At 38.6% G+C, this 21,804-nt stretch overlaps 1 protein-coding gene across 11 annotated transcripts in view; it reads right to left on the bottom strand.

Annotated features, from left to right (window-relative positions):
* The window catches only part of SLIT2 (slit guidance ligand 2), a 346,357-nt gene that overhangs the window by 83,509 nt on the left and 241,044 nt on the right, over positions 1-21,804 (bottom strand). For 3 of the 11 annotated variants that reach the window (XM_014532270.1, XM_014532273.1, XM_014532267.1), the window contains 9 exons: positions 17,503-17,574; positions 15,635-15,778; positions 15,359-15,522; positions 14,353-14,376; positions 10,641-10,718; positions 10,425-10,497; positions 6,795-6,869; positions 5,054-5,197; positions 1,515-1,658 (listed from right to left, as the gene is read on the bottom strand). In XM_014532270.1, coding sequence (XP_014387756.1) covers positions 1,515-1,658; positions 5,054-5,197; positions 6,795-6,869; positions 10,425-10,497; positions 10,641-10,718; positions 14,353-14,376; positions 15,359-15,522; positions 15,635-15,778; positions 17,503-17,574 — 918 coding nt within the window. Of the gene's footprint in view, positions 1-1,514; positions 1,659-5,053; positions 5,198-6,794; positions 6,870-10,424; positions 10,498-10,567; positions 10,719-14,352; positions 14,377-15,358; positions 15,523-15,634; positions 15,779-17,502; positions 17,575-21,804 lie in introns of all 11 variants that reach the window. The other 8 variants (XM_014532275.1, XM_014532274.1, XM_014532269.1 and 5 more) reach the window with 4 other exon arrangements.

A 21,804-nucleotide genomic window follows, 5' to 3' on the forward strand; every position in this document is an offset into this window, starting at 1 on the left:
CAAAACCCCATTCTACCACTTCCCACACGATTTCTGGTGAAATGGTTCCTTCTGTTTCATAATCCCCTCCAGCCCCCGATTCATAACCCATCACAATATATGGGATGCATTTTTTTTTTTGCTAAAATATTTATGTGTAAAATTTATAAAATAACAAGACTTTCATATGCGGAATTCTTTCAAATACTTTCACGCAAAAAAATAAAGTGAAAGCAGCAATTTAGGGCTTATGCAGTGGATCCTGAGGGATAGCTCATTTAGAGATCATTTAAACTTGTCTGAGGTCTGAGCTGCTGTCAGACTCCCCTGCCCTGATAATGCAGCAACTTAATATAAAGATGAAGGCTGATTACCTTATACTATTGAGTTTAACCTGACAACAGCTATTTCATTAATTTGTCATTTCAAGATTTCCATTTCTTATTTGCTCAAGAGAATAGGTTTCCCATCGAAGCTGACAGCTGAGTTGATTAAATGCCAGTTATAAAAATGAATTCACTTCTACAAATCTCCGCACTTTTGGCATCTCACCACTTCAGCACAAACCTATTGACGATCCCATTATTTATAAACATGCCATGTTTAATATGCACAAATTAGTCACCCCATGTAAAATGTCGCACTTTATGTGGGAAGGGGATCAAGTACTTTCCTGATGGAGGGATGCTTTCCTCAAATTATTTCTTCAGCGACTTGAGCTATGTTGAACATGCTTTTTTCCCCCCCTTCTTTTTTTGTTCTTTCTAACTACCTTTAGAGTTAGACTAGTATGTCACCATTACAGGAGAATCTGATTTGATTTGTAAGATTTATATTTTCAAACACTGCTTCTTAGATACTGATATGTAATATGCTTGCAATGCATTGTTCGGAGAGGGGTGTGTGTGTGTGTGTCTGTGTGTTTGACACTTTCTAAGTTCTGTGTCTAGACCTAACCTACATAACATATCCTTCTGGAAAGGCTCAACCTATTTCTTTAATATTTTCCTAATGTCACAGTTCACGCCCTCTAGTGAACAGCCCTTCTTGCTGGTCAGGTCACCCCGATGCAGCCCCTGTCACTGTGAATGGCCCTTGAGCATGGGGTGGTGGAAATGACCCTACCAACTCTGTTTGGATGATACTTATACTGAAGAGATGCCCGTGCAGGAACACTCAGGGAAAGCTACAGCATTTCCTTTGCTTGCAGCAAAGTCGAGTAATAATAAAATTAAAATTTCAAAATGAAGCCACAGGACATTATTATTTTAAAAAAACTGATTGAACAATACTATGATCTTGGTTACAGTTTCATATAAGATAGTAGGTAATCTTTTTAGAGAAAGTTAAAATAAGTTTAACATGAAGAAATTTGTCTTAAAAAAACACCACAAAACAAAACACCACCACCACTTAATCCTTGATCACATTTTTATGAAATGCCTAACAGTGCATTAAAGTGCTATCAATGAAAGTAATAAATGTAACACAGAGGCCCAAGTAATACACAGATGAAGACTATTTTTCATACTCACAGAGTAGATAAGGAATGGAGAGTGTCAAAGGCCCCTGGTGCAATCGTAGTAATTTGATTATCATATAAGGAAAGCAGCCGCACAGAACTCAGCCCTATGAAGCTGTCATTCCCCACACAGCTGATGCGATTACTTCTCAACATCCTGAGAGGGGAAAAAGAGAACATTGTTATGGAGATAAAGCATCAGGCAATCACTTTTGCCTATTTGAGGACCAAGATAACCCCTCTTTGCAAATCTGTAGCGGTCAGGACTGTTTCCTGAATGTTCTCTAGTCATTAGGAAGCCCTGTGGCTATGTACTGAGAGCCTTGTGCAAAAATAAAACAATGATTACCCTCAGTTACAAAAAGCAAGGTGAGCCTAGGCGTGGATTTCCAACCCCACCTGATGAGGGGAGGATGCGTCCCTTGGATGTCATAATTTTGTTTGCCTGATTACATAACGTCCTAAGGCACCTGCAGCTCTGTAAGCCAGTTAGGCCCTGTGATCTGTGTATTCACTGCAGTGCTGCATTGAAGGCTGAACAGAAAGGAGGCAGAACAGAATCAATAACCACAGCAGATGAAGGACGAAGGGCATCTCAAGGACTTACAGGCCAAGTCAGTGTCAACATCAGCGGGGGAGTCAAACTTGACTGAACGTCCACAGAGTCTGCACACATCATTTCAATTATGAAAACTGCTTCATTGCTTTAAGTCCAGAACTCAAAAGAAGCAATAAAGATCTCAGTTGTTCACAGTGAAGGTGAAATGGGTCTTCTCTTTAAACAATTCTGACCATTTTTTTTTCTTTTTCTTTTCTTTCTTTTTTTTTTAGTCATTAATAGGATTAACACTGTGCTCAAGTTTTGGCTCTGTTCTTGATTTTTTTTTTTAAACTGATTATTTGTGGGGCTTAGAAAAATTGCAGAAGGTTTCTAAAATCCCCACGTCAAAATGAGTCATTGCCATAAGTCTTACTCAGAAATGCTGAAAAGTTCATTTCTTTCCCTTAATTTTTCTAATTGTGAGTTGATGACTCTGAAGATTGCAAGATGTAAAAAAAAAAAAAAAAGAGAGGCAGAACAAATGAACACCGAAGTGTTCCTTTAAAATCCTAGAATAAATAAGAAACACCCACTTCTTCATCCTGCCAACTCATGGGTAAGAAGAAAGGAGGAAGCCCTCATGAAGACATTTTATGTGATGGCACAAAGGCACAACAGAAAGTATTTCTATCAGCTCCACCCTTCACCATAAAGAATAAAGAGCACTTGGTCTCACTCTTGTTGGAGTGAGGAACGCCTGGAAGGAGTTGAAGAAAGCTTAGCTTTCTGTCACTACAAAAATCCCTACCACCTTTCACCTGCGAGTGGGGATTCAAACCAAGACTCACTGAAATATGGACATGCACTGCTAAGAGATTTAGTAGTCCCGGAGGGTTAAGAACTCGGGGGACAGTGGGGGAGTCTTGCGAAAATCTTTATAGCTCCAAGCTGAAAGTTACCACTGAGCGGAATATAAGGTCCAGATAAAGCTGCCTGAGGCCTCTGACTCCCCTGAGCTTGGCTCTGAATGCTCCGTTATGTTCGTTGCGATACAGTGCGATTAAGGAGTGAGCCAGTTGGATGTCTGGCTGAGGTGCCCAAACGTAAGAGGCCCAAAAACAGGGCTAGGAACATAATGAAGGAGAAAGATGAATCCTGTGAATGAAACTAGTCAGAAGAGATGTTTTGATAAGGTCTTTGCTGTGGTGTTATGAATGGAGCTGTGTTCCTCTAAAATTCATATGTTGAAGCCCTTGATACCCAATGTGATTGCATTGGAAAGAGCGTTTTTAGGGAGGTAGATAAGGTTAAATGAGATCTTACGGGCGGGGCCTTAATAGGATAGGACTGGTGTCCTTGTAAGAGAAAGGGACACAGAGCTCTCTGTCCCCCCAGGCACAGAGGGAAGGTCAATAAAAACACAGCGAAATGATGGCAATCTAAAAGCCAACAAAAGAGCCCTCCCCAGAAACCAACCCTCTCAGCACCTTGACCTTGGACTTCCAGAACTGTGAGAAAACAAATTCCTGTTGTTTAAGTCATCCGGTCTGGTTTCTCACGACGGCAGCCCAGGACAGACCAATACAGTTGGAGTTACAGTTCCTGCTCCTCCTACTGCCCGTTCAAGGAGAAGGTTCCAATGACAAGGAGTCCCTCAACTATTGTCTCCGAAGGAAGAATTCTGCTTGCTGCAGGATCTGAGTTTTGCTGAGTGACCTGAGACAGCTTGGGGGTGGGGAGCGGGGGCAGGAGTAGATGCAGCCACCCGTGGTATAACTTTTCTGCCTTCTTCTACACACTCAGTATCTCTGTCCTAAAAGGCTGAAGGAATATTTGAATATTTGCATAACATCTTGAAGAGGCTCCAAGTTACCCACGACAGGGGTCAGCAGGTGGCAGCTGGGTCCTGCTGGATGGTTAGGTTCCAGGCTGTGCCTCAAGCAGCACAATTCTACTTCCCTGGGCAGAGGCTGTTGAGCAGGATTTGAAATTGGGATGCTAGTAACATCCCCACTGACTGGAGGAGAGCTCTCTGCCCGTGATAAAGAGCAGGCCATGGACTTCCAGGCTCTCAGTGCCCTGGTTGTGGCTCTGAGGGCTGAGGGAGAGGAGAGGGTTTAGGGGAGACAGTGGAGCTGGGGCCCCTCTCCACTACCATTGCCTAGGGCTGCAGCTTGGTGACAAAGAGTTTCCTGCTGTCTTCAGAGTTTGCTTTGTGTCTCTCCCAATGTTCAGGCCACCACTTTTGTCAAACATAATTACATACTTTGGAGATTATAAAAAGTACACAAGTGCTCTGTAGAAATCCAAGTAACTCTAGCGTTGTCCTTAGGAATCAATCCAATTTCATCCTCCTTGGCCAGCAACCTTTTAGAAACATACAGAATTTCTTTTCCCCAAGCTCACAACCCCGGGGCAAGTGAGTACTCCTAACCCTTGGCACATTTGCTTTGAAATTGGTAATAAAAGTTCCAACACCAGTCAGTGTCTTTTGCATTAAGACCTTGCAGGGCAGCCAGAGGGGTTCCCCAGGTGAAATGATGTTCTGCCAGGGGGCTGGAGCAGATGCTGAAGCCAGGGACCTGGGTCCAAGACACAGTCTTAGAAGGAGGGATTTGAGGAAAAGGAAGAAGAACCATTGTTCTGAGGCTGATCAGAGGATTTAAGCTCCACAAGGAGTAGAGCAAAGACCTTCTTGTTGTGGAATCGCAGCCAGGAGAGACCCCTTTTCTCTTCTGCAGGCAACATGCTGAAGTCAGGGTATTAGAGGAACAGACAATCTGCATCCACAAACAACGCGCGCGCACGCGCGCGCGTGTGTGTGTGTGTGTGTGTGTGTGTGTGAGAGAGAGAGGGAGAGAGAGAGAGAGAGAGAGAGAGAGAAAGAAAGAAAGAAAGCGCTACTATGGCTGGGGTGATGAGGAAGAATGGAATCTCCATCCCCTCCCAGGATTGTAATGACCATGAAGTATAATCCTGTAGAAGAATCACAACTCGATGAGAATACTTACAATGTTTTGAGGCTTTCCAATCCCTTGAACATCTTATGCTGCACATTTTCCAAACGATTACTAGTGAGAAGTATTTCATTTACACCAGATGCTCCTTCGAAAGCTCCCTCTTCAATGTCTGTAATCTTATTGTTGCTAAAGTTTCTAAATAAAAAGTGTTGAAACACAGGTTTTACACAATCTCTTTCTCACAATGAGGGCACCGAGACATGTTTGATCATTTTCTCCTACTGAACAGTCTCCCACCATCTCCAATCTCTGCCCTGCCCAGGGCTCTGAAGGGACACCGCTTCGGGATTCCACCAAGCCAAAGCCATAACACTTCTGAGGGGTAATGTTTATGGTGAAAGATACCAGCTTGGTCATTGTCAACATGATCTGAATGGGTCTCTAGGAGTATACAATTCTTGAGGTCAGGTATTGAGTTGAATAAACCTTTGTTTGCCACAAAACTTAATAAGGAACTTTTCAAAGAAATGCTCCTGATTAAGAAAGTTGACTGAATTAATGACTAAAAGAAGGCAACGGAGTAAAAAGGAGGATGGACTAAAATATTCCAGCATTTAGATAGCTTCAAAGATATATCCAAATATAAGTTTGTTTCCAGGGAAATTTCTCATGTAAAAATGGGTCAAAACAATCAACTTCACTGTCAGAATTTTGTGTGATATGAAAGACTACAATGTTTGCCTGGAGGGCAAGAATGTCCAGTTGAGGCAACACCTTTCTATACGTTCCCTCTTTCTCTTTCTCACTGCTCATTCCAAGACCAGGAATGTCCACAGAACAAGGGTGATTTTTACGTATCATTTTATGCCTCTCAGAACATTGCCCATAGTAGCTTCTCAAAAAATATATATTGTATAGAAGGGAACCTTATAGCTAAACAATAACAACAACAACAAAAAAGAGCAGTTCATGTCAGAGAAAAAGGAGGACAACTAAGCCAGTAGAAACTCTTTGGGAGGCAGTATATAACCCGGGGGTCAAGCACACAAAAGTAGTTTTAGTCCTCTCTGCCTCTTATAGTCTATGTGACTGTGGGCCAGTTACTTGTATAAGAGCACGGGTATCATGGAAGAATCCTCCTTCCCTCTCTCATATGAGGAGGGTGCTCCATGGACTCTTGGCCTCTGCCCTGTGTCTCCCTCCCCTCATTCTCAGGGGGGTGGAGTACTGTTTTGAATGTTGCTGAAACTGCTGAGCTGAGAAAATTATTTTGAAATATGAGTTGTAGATATGTAGTCACACAGATGAGCTATCAAGCCAGTTTAGCAATTATTAATTTTGACTATCTCCTAATGAAAGTTTAATGAAGCAAAAAGTCAAATAGTTGACATGAAAGTGCTGAAAGAGAAATAACAGCACGGTTTGGGGAATAGCACAGGAAGTTACAACACATGACTGCCCTCCCCCCCCCCCCCCCCCCCCCCATGTGCTTAGATGCTGGATTCCTGCTGTGGGCCCACAGCAGACCAGCTGTCTGAGCTACAGAAAGATGCCACTGCTCTGCTAGGGAAATGGAGTTGGCATCATTGGAATATACAGAAAAATGCCAATTACTCTGGTTCCTCTCGGAGATTACCCTCAATTCGTGCCACAGGTAGTCATTATAGGAACATTTCTCTGGATTTTTTATATTTTCCAATTTCCAAAGAAATCGAAATAAAACTGCCAAGGGGTGGGGAAAACACAACAAAACTCAACAGAAATTCACAAAGATGGCTAATGCACGGCTTACATTTTACGTAACTGAGGAAGTTTCTTGAAGATTCCTGTAGCTTCCAACACGGTGAATTCATTATTATTGAGACGCCTAGGGAAAGAGAAAGAGCAATGTTTCAACACCAAGGGTCAGGAAGGGATTGCGTTTTATTTCTCATACAGAGGGATACCATTATTTGATGACCACCCTGAAGCAAACTATAGGACACATATCATGGAAGATCTGTGGGAAATGCCCTCGCGCCCTCAATATCCATGGAGGATTGGTTCCAGCACCCCCACACATACCAAAATCCATGGGTGCTCAAGTCCCTTATATAAAATGATGAGGTATTAGTATATAACGTACACACACCTTCCTGATTACATTAAATCATCTCTAGATTACTTATAATACCTTATACAATGCAAATGCTATGTAAATAGATGTCATGTTGTATTGTTTAGAGAATAATAAGGAAATATGCCTGTAGATGTTTCACCTTTGGAACAGGCCACCACTGTAGGCCTAACTATGTGTGAGTAGGACATGTCAGCAGCAAAGTAACTTTAAAAAATATTTTTGACTTAAGGTTGTTTAAATTTGCAGATGTAGAACCCAAGACTATGCAAGGCCAACTATACTGAACTTTTTCCCCATTTCACTCAAATTTTAATGATCAAAATAAAATATATAAGAAGCACATAGCAGAGAAAGCCAATAATTGAAAATCAGATTAAACTCTCTTATCACAAGCTTTATTTTTACTGTCCCCTCCCTAAGAAAGCATTTTAGGCCATTTTTTTTCCCTAATCACTTACTCCATAATTTTTATTTATTTAAAGGCTTTAGTGTTATATAATGTATATGCCATGAAGTTCACCCTTTTGAAGTATATAATTCAGTGGTGCTTAGTATATTCACAAAATTGTGACACCATTTTTGCTACTTAATTCCAGAATATATTCATCACCCAAAAAAGAAGTCCCATACCCATTAGAAATCACTCTCAATTTGTTCCCATGCTACCTCACTTCTTGGCCACCACTAATTTACTTTCTGTTTCCATGGATTTTCCCATTCTGGTCATTCCATATAAATGGAATCATATTAAATGTGGCCTTCTGTGTCTTTTTTTTTTCTACTTTGAATAATGTTTAACAAAGTTCAAACTAGTTTTGCATTTATCAATACTTCATTCCTTTTTGTGGCCAAATACTCCTCCATTGTATGGACATACCACATTGTTTATTCATTTATCAGTGGGAGAAGATTTGGGTTGCTTCCACTTTTAGATTATTATAAATAATGCTGCTCTGAACATCAGTGCACAAGTTTTTCCGTGGACATATATTTTCAGTCCTTACATCTGTGTGAAATTGCTGGGTCACATGGGAAATGGAGGTCTAACTGAGAAATAGCCAAACTTTTTCCCCAAAGGGCCTACATTATTTTACAGTCACAGCAGCAATGTATGAGGGGTCCTATTTCTCTCACTTATTATTGTTATTTTTTTGTGTTCGTTTTAATGGCCATTCTAATGGGTGGGAAGTGTTACCGCTTTGTGGTTTTGATTTGTATTTCCCTAATGCCTACTGATACTGACCATTTTTTCATGTGCTTATTGGCCATTTGTATATCTTCTTTGGAGATATGTCCATACAAGTAATTGACTACTTTTTAATTGGATAATGTACATTTTTATTTCTTAATTTTATGGTTAAGTTGTAAGAATTCCTTATTCATTCTGGATAGGAGTCTTTTATCATAATATATATGGTTTGCAAATATTTTCTTCCAGGTGCTAATTTTTAAATGTATAATTTTTAAAAAAATTCTTAATTTCTTAAGACACACACGGCCCTGCTTCTAATACAATTCTTGATTGACAAGTAAGCCTCCTTAACGCATTCTCATGCTGGAAGATGGGATTTGGATTTACTGTTTGTAGTATTATAGGCAATAAGCATAGCTCCCAACACGACTGTAAAAATAGAGTTCAGGGCTTTGGCTGCATGCTCTCCATGCCTTTCTGGAAGTCCCAGAGCTCTGGAATAGCTTAATGAACTAACAGGAATAAAAAAGCACCACTATCATCACAGGGAGCTAGTTTCTGTCATCTCTCTGAAAGCATTACATTATTTTTAATTATTCCAATTGCTCAAAATTCATTAAGTAACAGGCACGAGTTTAGACACAGTGGGAGATCAACTATAAAACACAGTCCCTGCCATCGAGGGGCCGTAATCTCGTTGAAGACAAAAGGATTATGCATGCACAGAAAGACAAGCAACTATGCAAAGTGGATAATGACAGATACCAGATGGTGCTACATATAAACATGGCTACGATGTTAAGAAAAATGATGAGATTTCACCAGGCTTTTCTTGGATTTTTTAGAACACTAACATTAAACGTCTCACTTAGAAAAGTCAGTAAAGGCAAAACGTCCACGGCATAGTACCTATAAATGATTCAAGGAACATATTTTAGCAGCAAGCATGTGCCAGGCCCTTTGTTAGGGTGATAAATATAAATCTGATCACACTCTGTCTTTTCAGCTTTTCCTGCTATCCTACCTTTTGTGTTTTAATACCTGATAATCACCGAATCCTTCCAGCCATGAGTCAGTGAGATAATAAAGCAGATAAAAAAGATTGTCTTTTTCAATTCATAATGAACAGTCAAAATGGTGATTCTCAAACTACTTTATATGGTTGCTGTAAAGACTAACTATGCAAAACATCTATGCATTGTTTAGAAATGGGTTTGGGCATAAATAATGCCTAAGAATTAAATATCAAGTGAATGCTATTATTAGTAGTATTACTAGGTACTAGCTAGATTTTTGAGAGATAAATTAATTTCTGTAATTGTATCTTGGGCCAGAAAGAAGAAGTAAGATAGCCTCTAAAATATTCTTGGCCCTAGCTGGGTGGCTCAGTTAGTTGGAGCATCATCCCATACACCAAAAGGTCGTGGGTTAGATTCCCAGGCAGGGCTCATATAGGAGGCAACTGATGGATGTTTCTCTCACACACCAATATTTCTCTCCTTCTCTTTCTCACTTAATCTCTCTCTAAAATCAATAAACATATCCTTATATGAGGATTTATATAATATATATGTATATATTATACACACACACACACATATATATATATATACATGTATATTCTTGTACATAGAAGAGTTATGCAAATGTGTATTAACAAAGATCAATGTAATTATTGAGAATAAAAGGGCAAGACAAAAATCCTACTATTTTGATGCTTTTGTTTCCTCCATCCCAATCTAGATTCTGTAGGAAGAGGGACTTACAGTTCTGCAGTGTACTGGAGAATGTGTACTGGGGGATGTGTACTGGGGGATGTGTACTGGGGATGTGCACTGGGGGATGTGTACTGGGGAATGTGGTCTGGGATTCTGGGGGCAGAGGGACTTACAGTTCCGCAGTGTACTGGGAATGTGGTCTGGGATTCTGGGGGCAGAGGGACTTACAGTTCCGCAGTGTACTGGGAATGTGGTCTGGGATTCTGGGGGCAGAGGGACTTACAGTTCCGCAGTGTACTGGGAATGTGGTCTGGGATTCTGGGGGCAGAGGGACTTACAGTTCCGCAGTGTACTGGGAATGTGGTCTGGGATTCTGGGGGCAGAGGGACTTACAGTTCCGCAGTGTACTGGGGAATGTGGTCTGGGATTTTGGCGAGCTTTTGATTGGAGCAATCGACTGTGGTCCCTTCGCAGCGTGTGCACTGGGGATGTGTACTGGGAATGTGGTCTGGGATTCTGGGGGGAGAGGGACTTACAGTTCCGCAGTGTACTGGGGAATGTGGTCTGGGATTTTGGCGAGCTTTTGATTGGAGCAATCGACTGTGGTCCCTTCGCAGCGGCACTTTTCAGGGCAAGCCAAGTCCGCAAAGCAGTCCCCACTTAATTTTGATCGATAATCTTCTGTACCTATTGGGGAGTCAAGTCAAGAAAAATAAAATAAAAGAGATACTGAGTCTAAAGGTCAGAATGCTTGTTAATTTGTAGGAGGAAAAAAGGAAGATAACTATAGATTATGCAGCAGGGAGACAACTTGGGGGAATTTGGTCAATGGATGTCAGGAGAGGGTTAAAACAAGGGCTCGGAATTTGCTGGAAAAAAGAGTAACTAGATTCACAGGACAGGAAACATTAATAGAGATGAGCTTTTCACAGCGGTACTGTCTGCTGATCCGGTTCTGAGCCATTCTAGCCTATTTGACAGCTAAGCACACAATGGCTATTTCGTTGTTAAACAGATTTTTTTTTTCTCAGCGTCAAGAATTTAAACTGTATCCAGTCATCCACATCTCCCTATATATCATTTTAAAATTAGGGCTTTCCAGGCAAATAGATGTACTCAGGTTTTTAATTTTTCTATGGTCTTTGATTATTCTCTCCCTCTCACATACTCTTCAGAAATGCCTCCAAGGCCCTCATTTTTTTTTTCCATTTTGATTGTATCAAGAGAGACCAGTCAATCCTGAATTAAGCCTCAGCAGCTTGCCATGCTGTAGAAAGCTGCGTGACGTTCCATGGTGCTTGACGGAACCATGTTTTACTCATACCTGGCAACCACATGGTTAGATCAAGCACAACAGAAAATCTCGCTACATCATCACTACACCATCCACTAGGCCAGGGGGAAGACGGAGAGGAAAGATGAAGGGAAGCAGGAGAGAAGCTACAGACGTTCTGGAGATGTTGTACTGTGTACGTAACATGCATTCGTCCCATAGAAGGTCTATGACCGTAGTGAGAGCCTTACTACCGAGGGTTCCTGGAAACACAAAGGGGCTACACGGAAGGGTGCCTCCCCCGTCCCTCAGAGCTGCAGAATGGAAACAACCGCTTTCGGGATCAACATCCAGGAAGAAGTTGGAGGTGAGCTATAAGGACAACAGAGAAGCTCAAAAGATCTGTGGTTTCTTCTTGGGGGAAAAAAAAAGGGCACAAAAGACCAAGACTAGAAGGTACATCAGGATTGAAAAGGGAGGATAGTATGTTTCAGATCAGACACTTTTACTTACAGCCCAAATGGTGAACTCCTGCAAAATTAAAAATCACCCAGAAGGAAAGAAAGACAGTAATCCCCGTTAAGATTAATCGGCATATATATATATATTCACAACTAACTAAGGTCTCTTTCTTCTTTTCTTACTGTGGCAATGATTGGGGAATGGCATGTGCTTTGTAAACTTTTCTAATAATTTTTTGAAGCAAAGGGGTCTTGCAGGAAAAGCAATGGCATCCAAGATGCACAGCACAAATTAAGCCCTTGTCAATTCCTTGAAAAGATGAATTCTCTGCAAGATAGATTTTCTTTTGAGTTATCACGGTAATATCTAGAATGCCAGACAGAACAGTGGTAGGCAAGTAAACATGTGAAATTAAGTGAGAAACGAATCATGGAGAGCTGCAAGGACTATCATGAGCATGTTTACATTAATCCTTAGGTTGTGGCTAACATGCTTTTGAATGACCTTTCCAATTTATAAATAATGTCATTCAGTTAAAAGGAAATCAGATAAATGTTTTCAAAGCTGAATATAATAGTTTCATTACATTTGGAAATTAATGCCATGACATTTATTGAAAATCTGTTGTACCGTGGTTGAAGCTTTTGTTTTAAAATTAAAATCAGAAAACACTGGGAACAAAGTCTAAATAAAGGTACAATAGGTATCTTACATTAAAAATAATCCACCTTCAATACAATGACAGTGATTCTTATTTCATGGCTCAAATTTTAATTTAAAGCTGGGAAAAAGTATTCTTCTGAGTCCTGAATTCTATAATTATTATTTTAAATAATGCAAATTAAATGATCAGATATTGACAATTAAGCTGTGATATCTGATAGAGAAGGTATTTTCCAAAACCTATTTTGGCTGTTGTCAATAAAGGGCCAAAATGTATCAGAATTTACTGAAACAACCTGACTTGTTCTTTATTTGCTGAACTGAAATATTGATTTCTAAATTCTTAATGAATTATATTTAAAATAACCCTCGCTGGTTTGGTTCAGTGGATAGAGTGTTGGCCTGCGGACTGAAGGGTCCCAGGTTTGATTCTGGTCAAGGGCATATGCCTGGGTTAAAATAATATATTATGTAATAAAATAAATATTTCAAATATATTTAGTGTAATAGTAAGTAATGAAGTATATTAAAATATAATAGATTAAATAATTTGGCAACAATGATATTAACCACTAAAATTTGGGGATTTAAATAATATAAATGTTTTATCCCAGAGGTGTTCCAGTGTTTAGAATATAACTTTTCTGGGGGTAAGTAATAGCTTTCAGATAACTTTCTTCTTAAAAATTAGGTAAAAATAATGAATTTTAAAGATTGCCAGTGAAAGCCAATCAACCGCTGTTCAACATGTTACTTTTTATTCAGCCAATGTAATTTATAAAATATTATTTAATCATTCAAGCTCAAAATAAGTAATAAAACAAAATCTGTTATTCAAATAATAATTCAATGATGGCAAGCAATACCTATCTCCTTAAAAGAGAGACCAAACCCAGAATTCTTTAAAAAAATAGATATGGTTTTGCACACTAACACTACAGATTATATTTTTATTTATAGATGTTAAAATACATTATAGTCTAGAATATACCCAGGAGATGGTGAATGTGGCCAATCAATCACTACTTAACATATATTTTTTAAATATAATCATTTTAAAAAAAACAAGTCAAGAGGCATTTTACACAATTGGCAGGCAAGGAAAAAATAAGAACATATTTCAAAGAGCTAGTTCTAGAATCCTCAGCCTTGATCCTGTTAGGATTGTAGTGGTAAAACATTTCAATTACTTTTCTAAGCACATTTCATCATTCATTCATCAGCCTAAATTATTCAAGGCACTCAGTGCCCATGAACTTTCATGCTTTCAGGATGCACGTCAATGTTGCTTTTGTGGAGTTAAACTGTGACCCCAGGTGTGCAAGGATGTGAAGTCACAGAGCAAGTGCAAGTGCATTTCAATCAGCAGGAAGCTGCTGTTTTTGCATAAAAAGTGAAGCAGCAGCAAGCCAAGTCAAGCAAAAAGTCACAGTTTTCTAGTATGAGAACTATAAAAAAGTAAATCCCGTGACTGAAAACCACAATTCTGTGTGCTGGTAGCTGATTTCATGTGGAACTAGCTCTTTGACAACAGGGAGTCTCTGTCTTTAAAACCAGCTCAACAAGCTACATTTTAAAAACAGGTTGAAAGATCAGATATACAACGTAAGGAGAGAAAATGGTTTAAGTAGAAGGCCATAGGTTCAAACATTTTAGCTACTGTGAGAAATTTTAGGTAATGTGCCAAAGTGAGAGAGAGGGAGAAAAAAGGTGGGTGCTTAATAATATCTATATTTAACATCAGACGCTGCATGCAAAGGTCAGGTGTTCGGGAAATGGCTACAAGTGATCTATGCAGAGTACATCTATCTACACAGCACCCACTGTACTTTCAAAAGCATGCATATCAAAGTTTTAGAAGCTATATTTTTTAAGGTGAGGAAAGGGTGTCTGTAGTTAGTCCTACTACCGAGCAAAACCTACCTGGAATGAAATACTGCTCTTTAGCTAAATAAAAAAAGAGACAAAAAATAGAAGACGTACCTGAATGTCAGCAAGCAGAGATATGAGTTATATTAGATTAAGAATGGACTAAAGTTACTATAGGTAATTAAGTGAACATGTACATTTTCAGCTGGGGCTGAAGTATAATAATGTACAATGAGTAGTAAACACATCTAGAACCTTGGGCAACAATCAGCTTTGCCTGGATATTAGCTTTTTAGTATGAATTAACTTGCCGGATGTGAACTATGCCTGGAGTGGTAGGGTAGCATACTACTCAAAACATACAGAATGTATTTTATCATAAGAAAATAGAAAAGATTAGACCAAAGCAAATACTAAATTTGAATGCAGTAAGCTTTCCATTTAATAGTAATACAACGCATCTAGAGTTAGCTTTCTATCAATAAATGTAATATTCCTGACATGTTAACAGGTGGCCTTTTGGGAAAAGAAATGTATCCTTACAGTCCTATTCAAAATAAGAGAATGCAAAATGAGAAGTCAGTATCCAGTAAGGGATCAGGACATTTCCCCCTACTACTGAGCCTGAGCAAATCATGTGACCAAGTCTCAGTTCATTTCCTGAAGCAATGAAAACATGATTAATTACCTGGGGTTCCTCGACGGAGAATACTACAACAAACATGAGACTTAACAGGCTTCAAAGGCACTGAGAGTTAACTAAGAGGCCCCTGTTCAGTTCGGACCCTGGGAATACAGTGTGAAGTAGCCATGCATCTTTTTTTCTTGGCCAGCAGCCTATTTCTTCTGCTTCATCTACTGTTAAAAAAAAATGGTACACCTAGGAGGGCTATCTGAATTGTGTTTACGGTTCTCTTTATTTTTTTCCATATGTATAAAAGACAAAGACATATGGTTCTACAACATTTGGTAATTCAGCCAAAGGCCAATTGTCTCTAGCTGTCCCATAACCACTGTAGTTGGTGACACAGGGGGAATGCCACATGACGTCAGAAATTACCTGAACAACGGAATTTCTTGCTTTTGATCTGTCCGATCCTTTTGTTTGCCAGACGCCGGGGGCTGGTGCAGCGGGCACCACTGGTCTCGATCGGGTTGGTGTGGAGATAATCCGCGAGCCACTTGAGATGGCAGTCACAAATAAAGGGGTTTTGGGCCAAATGCCTTTCGGAAACACACACAGAACACTTTTATGCACGACTTGCAAGGAACTCAACACCCCAGTTTTGAGTGAAAACAACGGTCATCAAATATGATCCGAACAGCATGTACATACATGGTCTGAATGGCCCGGAGAGGCGAGAAGGTCCCCTTGGCGATGGTCTGGAGCTTGTTGTCGTATAAGGAGAGAAGGTTCAGGTTGTGCAGGTCCTGGAAAGCATCTACCCGCAGGCAGTTTATCTTGTTGGCGTTCAATAATCTGTTTGATCAAATAGTCGTAGGATTAAAGGGTAGCACCTCCTGGACTTACCTTCAAGTTTCTGTCCTTGAGAAAAAACCCAATGAGAAATACATTTCTCTTCATCTCAACATGGACATTTTAACTGTAATAATTTAGACACCACAGGTTGAAGATTTGGAGTTGTGTCGGATAAAGCAAGGCTCACACAGTTGAAAGAAAGCCCAAATCTAGTGGTACTTATACATTTATTCTCTAGATGTAGAGCTTTGCAGTACATGAAGGTGGATGAGACCCAACTTCTACGGTCAAGGACACCATACAGAAAAAAATAAAAGCCATAAAACACTAGTCCATTCAGCTGCTCTATGAAAAAAATAACATCCCAAATTAAGTTATTTTTATGATATTGACTTTCCTATTATAATTTTTTTCAATTACCATTTACATTCAATATTATTTTATATCAGTTTGAGTTGTATAGCATAGTGGTTAGACCAGTGATGGCAAACTTATGACACCCGTGTCAGAGGTGACACGCGAACTCATTTTTTTGGTTGATTTTTCTTTGTTAAATGGCATTTAAATATATAAAATAACTATCAAAAATATAAGTCTTTGTTTTACTATGGTTGCAAATATCAAAAAATTTCTATATGTGACACGGCACCAGAGTTAAGTTAGGGTTTTTCAAAATACTGACACGCCGAGCTCAAAAGGTTCACCATCACTGGGTTAGACAATCATATACTTTATAAAATGTTCCCCCTATTTCCAGTATTTTACCTAGCACCATACATAATTATTACAATAATGTTGACTGTATTTCCTATGCTGCGCTTTACATCCCCATGACTATTCTGTAACTACCAATCTGTACTTCTCAATCCTTCACTTTATTCACCCAGCCCCCAAACCCCCTCCGCTTTGTCAACCATCACTCTGTTTCCTGTATCTATGAGCCTGTTTCTGTTTTGTTTGTTTATATTGATCTTTAGATTCCACATACAAGTAAAATCATACATTTGAAAACTGTAAAGTAGACTATGAACTAGTTGAGAGAAGTAATTACATCGCACTCATCTTTGCATCCACAGCAGCTGGGCCAATCTTAATAACAGCATATTTTTTTCTAATTTCCTTTTCATATAAGCATTAATTAAAACACCTGGGGTCAAGTCTTAGTCTTATAAATATGTACAGTAAATGGTTTTTTTGAGGCAAAAGAGACCTAGCTGTTGTCTAAGCAGAGTGGTCTTTAAAGATATAATCCAGGGATTTACAGAGAAATCTCTTACTAAAGATTAGTTTGAGTGCACTGCTGTGTTCTGACCTCCTGCACACCGTCCTTGTGCTGGGGGGTGTTATTCCAGCTTGTCACTCTTGCAGATTCTTTGCACAAAGGTGGATAAATATATCACCATGTTTTTCTCCTTTCCAACTATTGTTAAATCAAACCAGAGAAGTTTCACTAAGGGCAGGGATTGTAAAAGCATTAAATGACAGAGCAGATAAATGCATATATTCGTGACAAGAGTGGAGAGAAAGGTTTGGGGACAATTTCAAAGTGTTGTGTCTTCGAATAAATAACTGTCAACAATATTAGCACTAGGCGAATCTTTTCCATTTTATTAAACTATGTCATTTTGGGTCGAATTTTTCTGAAGCCCCCATGAAAATATGAAATGGCACACGGACAAAATATAACATTTGGTTCGACAGATCAGCAACAATCAAATACTTACAGTAGCTGTAAGGAAAATAATCCTTCAAATAAACCCTTTGGAAGTTCTGTGATTTTATTTCCATAGAGAACACTGGAAAAACATAATTTAAATGAAAAAAAAAAGTCAGGCACCAAACCAGTATAACAAGTTAGTTCAACACATCTGTATTCAGGAAAATTGGAAGTTAGTAAGCACTCTATACACAGATGATGCTTATGATAGAAAGTTTGGAAAACAAGAAAAATTAACAAAATGAACACAGTTCATAATTTTATTGCCTTTACATAAAACTGCATTGCTAACTTGTCATATTTTTTACATTTATTTGTAAAGATAATATGTATCCCGGTGGTCATTGCAGCATTATTCATGGTGGCCAAGATATGGAAACAACTGGAGTGTCCTTCAATAGATGATTAGATAAAGAAGATGTGGTACATATATACAATAGAATACTACTCAGCCAAAGGAAAAGATGAAACAATGCCATTTGTGGCAATATGGATGAATCTTGGAGAATATCATGCTAAGTGAAGTAAGTTAGATGGAAATGGTCAAGAACCATATGATTTCACTCATATGTGGAATATACTTGAAAGCAAGAAATTAACAAATAAGAAAAACAAATAAACAGAAATTCATAGAAAACAACAACAGCATGGTGGTTACAAGAGAAAGAGGGGGGTGAGAGGGAGGTAGTAAAGCGTAAAGTGGGTCAAATATATGGTGATGGCAGGAGATTTGACTTTGGGTGGTGATCACATAATGCAGTATAGAGGTGATGTATCATAGAATTGTACACTTCAAAACTATATTAGTTTATTACTAATGTCAACCCAATAAATTTAATAAATTTTTTCAAAGCATAATATAAAGGAATAAATTACAATATAATTTTAATTTTGTATATATATATATATATGTATATATATATATCCACAGACACAGAAAAAATGTGAAATATCTTTGGATGGCAAATGATTTGCCATCCAGAGTTGACTTGAATTTGCATATATATAGTTTTTCCTTAATTTTTACAATTTCTACAATGGACATATATCACTTTTGAAACTGAGAAAAATAACTCTAAAAAATGTGGTTTTGACAAGACAATAGTATGGTCAAGAAGGCTGTGAGTGGGAGGGGCTGAAGGGGTGGAGGGGGTATACTTTCAACAGTAAAAATAAATATAAAAAATACAGATTTTAAACCCCTTTCAAACAAAAAAATATTTTGAAAATTAAATAAGTGGATGTCATAATACATGCAGAGAAAGTTTAAATGAGAGTCTAAATAATTAATATGTTTGGTAGGCAGCAGTACAGGATTTCTATTTGAAAAGGAGAAAAATAACAATACAAGAGAGATAAATAAGAGTGAGGATAAAGCTTCCCTTTTAAGATGTCAGTGAGAGGAGGGATATATTACAAAATTGAAGAAAATTCTCAAGGAAATAAATAAAGCTGGGTGCTATATTGTGTAAAGAGACTTTAAATCTGTATAGATTCCCATGGTAAAGTTACATAGCATAACAAAAATTCATATCTGTAGAATATAGATATTTTAAAGGTAAATCAATAACAGAAGAAATAATTTTAATAGTCAAAGAAGAAAAGAGATAAACCTATATTGTCAGGGTCAAGGAGGTAAGGGAACAAAGAAAGGGTAAAGCAAGAATAAATAAAAATGTTTTAAGATCAAGAATAAGAAAAGAGGAGGCTTTAGGAACACAAAGGAGCAGATTACGGCATCAATTCAGGATACTCAACTCACTACTGTTCAACCAGTTCATTCAACAATCGATATTGTACACTTACTGTGTGCCAGGAACATTGCTAGGTTCTAAGCCTGGTGCCCAATTACACTAACTCCAACTCTTATTTTTTGAATGTTTATAATTTGTGCATGTCCCAGGCACTGATATGACCAAGATGAATAAGGTATGGCTTCAAAGAACAACCCAAAAGAATAATTTGAATACTGAAGGAGTTTCATATTTTGAACCGATTGAGAATTAAAGGAGGAAATATAATGCATAGAAGTAGTGGGAGGCCCATATAAGAATTTATGGGCAAATAATTTGGTAGGTTGTTTATTTGGTAGGCTCAAATGAAAGGAGGAACAGCTGGGAGGTATGTCATGTTTGCATTGTGAAACTTATTTTTACAGAAAATCATTGTTGTTTTTTTATATATATCATGTTTAAAAAGATACATTTTTTTTTGTAAATGAGACAATTTGGGTTCATGGGAGAAAAAGGGGATCAGACAAGGATGGGGGAAATCTATCTGTGTAGGTGGCATTGGGTATATGAACCCAAAATCTTGAAACTATTATACTAAAGAAATACTACATAGGATGGTAATGAGATTTCTCCACAAAAAGGGATAGCAGTACTAGTGCTGGGTATGTTTTTCTTACACACAATAAGATCAACATGATAAAAAAGAAAAAGAAGCGAAGATATAAAAAATCCAAAGACCAGGAATATGAAATTGGTTGGCAGTCAGAAAATAGGGCCAAAATCTATAAAAATGAGGGAAAGACGTGTCATCACATAAAGACATCAAGTGCAAGAAGGCCAGTGAGAATGTGTGCTGTGCTCATAAGAAGGAAACAAATGTTAAAAAGAAATTAAAAGGTGCCCTGACTGGTTTGGCTCAGTGGACAGAGCACTGGACTGCGGAGTGAGGGGTCCTGGGTTCGATTCCGGTCAAGGGCATGTACGTTGGTTGCGGGCACATACCCAGTAGGGGGTGTGCAGGAGGCAGCTGATTGATGTTTCTCTCTCATCGATTTTTCTAACTCTCTATCCCTTTCCCTTCCTCTCTGTAAAAAATCAATAAAATATATATTTTTTTAAAAAGAAATTAAAAGGTAAAAATGAATTCTACTGAAAAGAACATAAATACATGAGGGATTTGCATAATACCATCCAAAGACCAAGAGTGACAGTTTTCCTACATATGATTTATATTCAGCACTCTATATACAGTGCACAATTATGCTGATGGAGAAGTTTTTATAGTTCTTTGGAACAATAGGAACATCTTAAGGCAGCTTCTGCACCTGCTGCTAGAAGGAAGGCTAGGAATTCTAAACTTAGTTTTACCATTGGAGTTTCCACTCTAGGATAGTAGGTCACTATCTAGGTACTAGGATGCAGCAACACTGGTGCCCAAGCTTTGAATTCACCTGTCCAGTTAGACCTCCTACTCAAGACAAAAATATCCAAAACAGAAACCTATTAAGATGGCTATCATGTAAAAGGTGCTATGGGCAGGTTTCATTATCTAAATATACGGTAGAGAGCTATACTTATAAATTAAAAACAATGTATATCTGAGAAGTAAAACACTCAGCAAGTTTAAAGACAGAAAAGAGAAAGCAGAGGTTACTCCCATTTTCATTTCCCTTGAAAACCAGGAGTAAAATGCAAGGTCCTAAGCAAGAGAGTTAACAGGACTCCAAGGCAAGACTGTAGGAAGTGTGAACACAGAAATGAGAATCAAAATACAACAGCCCTTCACTGCAGACCTCCGTGGAACTGGGGGGCTACTTAGTGAAGAGAGGTAATTACAATAAGTGAACTACAATCTTTTGCAAGGGGTTAATTAAAGAAATGGGAAAAGAGGAAAACTATAGCTTGAGGATTTGGGGTATAAAAATTCTCTGGGATAATTAAAATCCAGAAACATACAAATTGATAAGAATCAGGAGAATCTGTCAAGGCCATGTCTCGTATCTCTTGAATTCTTCTCTTTGTGCTTTAACAAAACCAGCAGGGGAGTAATCTTGCCCCCCACCTTAGAGACAGAACAGCTGAAGCACAGGGGACTTAGTAAGAATGCTCCACGTCTCTTGACATTTAATGATTACCTTTGAGGCACAGACACTTGAAGGACCAGGAATTGGTATATGGACTTGACTTCTGTTCTGCCCTTTTGGCTAAATTTACTTTGGATAGTATTATTGTCCAGAATAGCACGCACATTTCTTTATGGACAATTTGGGTGATTTAACTGTGTTTTACATTAAACTTTGGTATTTTAGAATCTGACAGCCCACCTTGAGGGCAATACCTGACTACACTTTACATCTTCTGCCAACAATTGTTCCCCTAGCCTTGGACTTTCTGGAGTAAAACAAACAAATAAACACCCCAAACAAACAATGAACCTAAGCAGACACTGCTGAAGTGATAGTTTCTTTTTTAAAAGAAATATGTAGTTTTTCTGAGCAGAGCAATCTGAACACCCACGTGCCCAGGCGAGCGCATCTGTCTCGTTCTCCCCTTGGTGCAAGCGCGTGTAGTTGTTA

The sequence above is a fragment of the Myotis brandtii genome, unplaced genomic scaffold (assembly GCF_000412655.1).
Source record: "Myotis brandtii unplaced genomic scaffold, ASM41265v1 scaffold869, whole genome shotgun sequence".
In the NCBI taxonomy this organism is placed as follows: domain Eukaryota; kingdom Metazoa; phylum Chordata; class Mammalia; order Chiroptera; family Vespertilionidae; genus Myotis; species Myotis brandtii.